At 30.9% G+C, this 6890-nt stretch overlaps 1 protein-coding gene across 1 annotated transcript; it reads left to right on the top strand.

The window, feature by feature from the left end:
* The first annotated feature begins 651 nt into the window (after positions 1–651).
* Positions 652–6535, top strand: LOC108463488 (replication factor C subunit 3-like). Its single transcript, XM_017763420.2, has 11 exons — positions 652–1503; positions 1588–1698; positions 1896–1928; positions 2611–2773; positions 2852–3030; positions 3132–3268; positions 3350–3445; positions 3536–3605; positions 5600–5677; positions 5780–5876; positions 6435–6535. Exons 1-11 carry the CDS (start codon positions 652–654, stop codon positions 6533–6535), a joined length of 1917 nt encoding a protein of 638 aa, XP_017618909.1.
* Positions 6536–6890: the final 355 nt, after the last annotated feature.

Raw genomic sequence — 6890 nt, forward strand, 5'->3', positions numbered from 1 at the left:
AATGGTTTGTGATTATCTAAAGAAAATAAACAAATAAGGACGGTTTGGATAAGATGCTTTGAAAAAAGAAAATTAAAATCCCTACTTATGGACATATTTATCTGGACTTGTCCAGTGAAAAAATAACCCCCACCGTACCCATGGTGGAGCTCTCTACTCGGCCGCACCGAATGGATCCTAACATTGTCCTATTTATGAACCAGAATCAATCACATCATTTAGCTGGAATTAATACTCCTACGATTGAAGGTTGAAACGAAAGCCGAGCTCCAATTGAAAACTAAGAAGAAACCAGAATTCCCAGAAATCTAAGCTGAATGCAAGTTGATCAACCAAATTTTTTTTCCTAATAAATAAACAAAACTTGTTGTCTAATTGTATTTATAATAAAGAAGAAGAAGAAGTAGCATGAAATTGTTGATAACAACAACAATGTATAACAAAATCCAACTGTGTTTTGACCCATGAATTTGAATACGCCAAAATGAAGCATTGTTCACAACGTTTTAGCTTATCTCAACCTCCCTTGATTTCATCGAAGCTCTTTGGATATGCCCCCCAGCATACTTTCTCGTCCTCCACAAAAGCTACCAAAAAAACCAAGAGAAGTGGGAAGGAAAAGAAATCGAGGCAGGCAGCTCGGCAAATGCGATGCCGAGTCCAGCTACAATCCCCCGACGTTCCTCATCGGATCCGGATCTCACCGTCACAACGTCCAAACCCAAGACCTTAATCGTTACACCTCCGTCTAGTCGTTCCTCGGCGTCTGTTAGCCGTGGTAAGAAATCATCTTACTGGATTAGTTGGAGCAACATCAGTAAACTAGGCGACTTCATCGACCGACGAAAAAAAGAGTCCGATTTAACCGAAGAGAGTCTCCACGAACATAACAAGTTGCATGGAATATATTCTCATAAGTTTCGTCTTAATAATTTCATTGGTGATGAAGAAGTCGATGAAAAGTACAATAAGTGCAGCCCTTATTACAAAGGCCTCACTGATTCGACACTTAGGATTAATCGTGAAAAGAACGTGTCCGGAGCCGATAGTCCTGGTCGAGAAAGCCAAACGACGACCGTTTTCAGTACGAGTTCGAGCTCTCTTTCGATTTTGTTCGGTAAAGTTCAAGAACTCGGTTCTAGTTGTTTTACTTGTACAAGAACTGGTGATTATTACAAGGATCCTGATGTTCTCAAACCCGTTAAAGCAACTATTCCTTCATTACCAGTACCATGTTCTAATACAACTTCAATGAAGGATATAAAACCGGAGATAAAGGAGGCTGAGGACAATCGTCTTGATGTTCAATTAGTTTTTAAGGAGAAGCCATTGAGGGAGAGAGTACGGGAACCATCGGCTGCACCACCGACGGTAACCAAAACCGTTGTCGAGAAAAAAGAAGCCGAGGTGAATCAAAAGTTCATATTGGCGGATAAGTACCGACCCAAAGCTTTGAAAGATTTCATCTGCAATCGAAGTGAAGCACTTCGGGTGCAGGATCTGGTGAGACTTGTTCATCTCCTATATAGTCTTTGTTTGCTGTTCCAATATTCATATCATATTCGGATTGTATAACCGCTACCACAGGTGAAAAGCGGAGAATTTAGTCACATTATATTTGAAGGACCTGCCGGTGTTGGGAAAAGAACTATGATAAGAGCTGTAATTCGTGAAATTTTCGGATCTGATCGAGTTCAGGTATCATAATATCGAATCCAGTAACAATATTGGGGAACGATTCTGTTATTGTAAGTAGATTTAAACTTCGTTTCAAGCAAATAGAGAGTCATAAATACCATAGAACTGAGTTTTACAGTGTGATGTTGGCATATTCGTTGCTAAGCTATCTTCATTATCTAGCCAACTGGCTAAATGTTTTCATGTTTTTTTTTCAGACCACGGACGAGTGCAAGCCATATTATTTGAAGGTACGTAATTGTTAAGTATAATATTGTTAATGTTTAAATTTCAACATTAATTTTTAAGAAAAATTAAATCTAAAATATTGATTAAAACATTAATGTTATATGTGAAAATTTGCATAGTAATTCATGTGTATATTATGTTGACATTGTATTTTTTTATGTCTCATTAATAAATAATTTGAAAATTATAAAATATCTAAATTTTAAAAAAAAACATAAAGTATACATGAATTCATGCTCCTTCTTGACATTTTTGAGGCTCTAGGCGAAACAATAAATAATTATAAAATGTAATACAATAAAATTAAAAATTATTGGAGCCCTAGAAGATGAAGCATTTATGGTAAAAATTGAATAAACTAGGCATTCAATTAATTTATCATTTTATTCTGAATTTTTCTCATTAAAAGCTGAAAAAATAATTTTTTGGGCTCTTTCCAGTCCTAGACTTTGGGCAATTGCACTATCAAACAACCCTCAAAGTCGGATCTACATGAATTACCATGCGGACTATCATGTTTAAAAATTTAATGTTTTATTCAGTTTTTCTATCAAAAGAAAAAATTCAACTCTTTTTTAGTCAAATTTAATTTTTAAAAAATCAAATTAACAAAATATATAAATATAAAAGGCTAAATTTGTGATTTTGAGAATTTTGTTTATAACAAGAATGCAAAAATAACAGGGGGAATCAGTAAGAAGAATGGATGTAAATATAAGGGAATCATCCAAACATGTAGAAGTGAATCTTTCGGATCTAAAAGGATACGAGAAGCATGTGATTGTGGAACTAATGAAGGAAACACAACCTAAAAAACCTTTCTCATACGACCCTCAAAACTATAAAGGTAATACAATAACCCCCACTCCATATACAGCAAAATCCTATACTTTTTAATGCCTCTCTGATTCTTTTTCTCCTGCAGCAATTGTTTTATGTGAAGCAGACAAGCTAAGTACAGATGCATTACTGTACATTCGATGGCTGTTACTAAGGTATAAAGCGGGAAATAAAGTTTTCTTCTGCTGCTCCGATATCTCTAAGCTTCAGCCGATTAGATCACTTTGCACTGTCATTAAGCTACTTCCACCTTCAAAACAAGAGGTGGGTGGTGAACAAATATATATATTCGAAAGACCATAAATAACGAAAAGATACATATATTTTTTTTGATGAAGTTGTTTTTTGTTGATGTGTGAGTTCAGATTGTTGAAGTAGTGGAATTTATAGCAAAGCAAGAAGGTATAGTTTTGCCACCTAAGTTTGGTGAAAGGATAGCTAATAGTTCAAAGAATAATCTGCGTCAAGCCATTCGTTCATTCGAAGCCTGTTGGCAATCAAGGTGAGGAAGCTTAATCATTTGACTGTTTGTTTATAATGATGAAGGAATAATAATGTAAATGTTTGTGCTGGTTAACTTCAGTTATCCTTTCAAGGAAGATCAGATAATATTAACGGGATGGGAAGAAGACATTGCAAATATAGCCAAGAACATGGTGGAGGAGCGAAGTCCAAAACAGTGAGTGCTTTGAGTTTGCTTAAATTTGGATAAATTTTGACGGTGTAGCAATGAAATGTAGTTTGTGGTTTACTCATGTGGAATTTACAGGCTATATATCATTCGAGGAAAGCTTCAAATTTTCATTGAGCATGATGTGTCTCCTGACTTCATATTCATGGTACGTAACGATCACCCCCCTCCCCTGGCCCCGCCCAAATAATAATATATAATAATCTGTCCAACACCAACCAGTTAACTACTTCGTATCCATGGATCTAAAAGTAATTATGTAGAGTATTTAAAGTTAAAACAGAATTGAAATGATGGATAAATCGGTGATACAATTGGTCTTTGGTTCGACTGGTTTGTCTGGTTCAATTAAATATATAATTTAAAAAATTTTAAAAATACTACAAATAGAGAAAATCGGTTTGATCAATTTGTCCCGATTCACAAATGAACAAGACCAATTCCTTATTTCGAATTAGTACCTCGATTGGGCCAATTCGATTCTGAAAAAAGTGCTCCCACTTCTTGTACTCTTTATAAATTTGAAATTTGGCCCCTCCATTTCTCAAATTTCAAAATTTAAATCTAATTGTTAACACAATTAAAATTCTTATATTCAATTCATTGATGTGACATTTTAAAATAAAAATAATACTTTTTATTTTATATACTAATGGTGAAAATTTTTAACTCCATATGTGGGATTAAGATTTTTTCCCGTGTCCTATTTATTTTTTTTAATTTTTTTAAATACAACTTTAGGATATATGACAAAATCTCAATCACATTTGTATAGTTAAAATTTTCCATTATTTGTATACAAAAATTTCCACCATAAGTAGGCAATGGTTAGGACCCCTAGTTGACACCCTAAAAATCAAGGTTCAAACATTGTTGTCATCTTCTCCCTCAATTTGTAATATGTGTAAGTCAGATTACACTTCTAAATAAAAAACTCATATAAATCTTCGTAATAACACTGTAAGAAGGAGTAGCCCTGAAAGAATTAGTCTTCATAAAATGTAAAATGAACATTAAGGATACATTCCTCGTACCAAAGAAGTAAGTTGTTGAAATGGTAATCAAAATAAAATTACAAAATCTTTAATGTGTGTTTGAAGGAGAAATTTGTAGAAGGGATTTCATTTATATCAAGGTTTTCAAAATCTTAAAATAATTTTACTTATTTGGATAAATATATCGGAGAATTTTAAAATTTTGAGTAATTTCAAGTGGGAATTTCAATAGCTCAATTCCCTTGTCAAATTTCATCTAAATAGATGCTTTTCAAAATTTCTTATAATTTTATTTGATTTAATACACATGGCCATACTATTAGATTAAAAAAACTTAAACTTCAAAAAACGTTTTTATTTAATTATAATATATACTTTTAATTTTTATTTTATTAAAACCATTTATATTTTTTACAAATATAATTATATCCATATTGAATGTTTTTATATTGTTTATTTTTGAAATTATTATTCATATTTTATAATTTGTAAAATACCAATAACCTAATTTTTTTTCTAAATCAATTATTTATTCAAATAAAAATTATAAATCCTAATATTTTGAATTGATGAATTCTAAAATATTAGCATTTTAAAAATATTAAAAACTTTAAAATTGTTCATTCGAATACACTCTTAAATGTTTAAATATATAGTTTACTATAACAAAAAAAATAGTTTACTATTCCTTCAATATATATTTTACTATTTATTTCTAAATTAGTGTGATAAACTAAAAGAAATGGAAGACAAAATTCAATAAAAAAATTCAAAATCCGATAAATTATCAAAACCGATCTAAACTATATAAATTTGGATTAATTTGTTTAGAGATATAATTTTTTATCTAAAATAAATTTTTATTAGCCTTAAATATTTTTTAAACAAATTCATTATAGGTTCTAATTATATATATTTTTTTGACATAAAGCTTAGAACTACCCTTAATCCCTTCCGAACTTGTAAATAGAAGGACAACGCTTCAAAGATACTTGAACTCACATCCTCCTACATTGATAATAATACCCATATCAATTAAACTAATATTTAATTGGATAACCCTGAATATTTTTGAATTAGTGTTGTTGATTATAGTAATTCAATTAATTTAATTTAATTTAATTTAATCAACCTTAATAATTTGCAGTCATTGGTTGGAGAAGTGAAAAAGCACTTGCATGAGAACTTGCATCCTCAAGTAGATGCTTTATATGATGAATACAATGTAAGAACTCCATGATCGATATTTCCTTGTAATTTGTCTTAATTATTTCCATTTTAAAATTTTGTTAATTACTGTTAATTTTGTCCTATGAAATTAATTAAGAGGGATGATGAAAACATGATTGAGAGTGAAGATGAAATGGGGACGAAAGTTATTGATCCGGTCAAAAAGAACAGTCGGATTTTCTCCAGAATCGAAGGTAAGTATGTACCTAATTAAACAAATGGCATTTACTACAATGGTTAATATATTATTTGGTACCTAAGTTTAGCTTAAATGTTTAATTTAGTATCTAAATTTAAATTCGATGTTCACTTTAGTACTTAAATTTTTTCAATTTGATACTTGAAATTTTTTTTTGTCCCAATTTAGTACTTATATATATTTTCCGGTTGGTTAAAATATTTTTCTTTCCCTTGTTCTGTATTTTAAGAGTTGAGTGGGGAGCAAAATTTTCATATTAGAGCAATTGATCAAACCGATTAAATTGAAAACATATTGATATATCGGTTGAAAATAAGAAAAAATCAATTGATTTGTAAATTAATACGGATAGATTAAAAATCGAACTGAATAATTAGTTGAACAGGCAATTGTTTTAATCATTTTATAATTTTATAATATTTTTTATTTTCAATAATTTATTTAATTTAGACCGATTAGATTCATAATCAATTTATCCAATGAACTACGTTTTGCACTACTCTACTTGGTTTTCTTATTTAACACAATTTTTTATTGAAATTGTTGGACACAGAGTTTATAGCTAGATTCATGAGCTGGTACAATAATCAATCAAAGATGGCAAATGCAGCAGTCAACACGCCCTTGACCGCCGATGAAGGGACTTCACCCTGACCATTCCTTTGCCAGTTTCTTCAATAAGTAGAGGTAGTGGACAGTGAATCAATTAGTCAAATTAGATTCAAGATAAACATCAAACTACTTGTGATCTCCATATTGGGCTGTCTATTTTTGTAAAATAAGCTTCATTTTCATTACTAGTTAAAAGTAAAAGTGGAAACATTCCAAATCTGGCCTAGTCATAATGGTCGAATTTGGAAAGCTACATTGGCCATTGGAATGGCTTAAAAAAACTTTCTTGATTTGAAACGTACTTTTTTAAAATCATTTGAACAGTTCGTTCAAAACTAGTAAAATCGAATATTCAACTTTATTTTAAATCTCATTTCAAAAATCATTTGCCCATGAA

Source organism: Gossypium arboreum, chromosome 2 (genome assembly GCF_025698485.1).
Source record: "Gossypium arboreum isolate Shixiya-1 chromosome 2, ASM2569848v2, whole genome shotgun sequence".
Lineage (NCBI taxonomy): Eukaryota > Viridiplantae > Streptophyta > Magnoliopsida > Malvales > Malvaceae > Gossypium > Gossypium arboreum.

Excerpts from the sequence above, each read along its gene's own strand:
- LOC108463488 (XM_017763420.2), top strand. The coding sequence starts at position 652 with ATGCCGAGTCCAGCTACAATCCCCCGACGTTCCTCATCGGATCCGGAT. Across the intron at positions 1,699-1,895 it reads TCGGATCTGATCGAGTTCAG|ACCACGGACGAGTGCAAGCC; the intron begins GTATCATAATAT and ends TTTTTTTTTCAG. Across the intron at positions 5,877-6,434 it reads GATTTTCTCCAGAATCGAAG|AGTTTATAGCTAGATTCATG; the intron begins GTAAGTATGTAC and ends TGTTGGACACAG.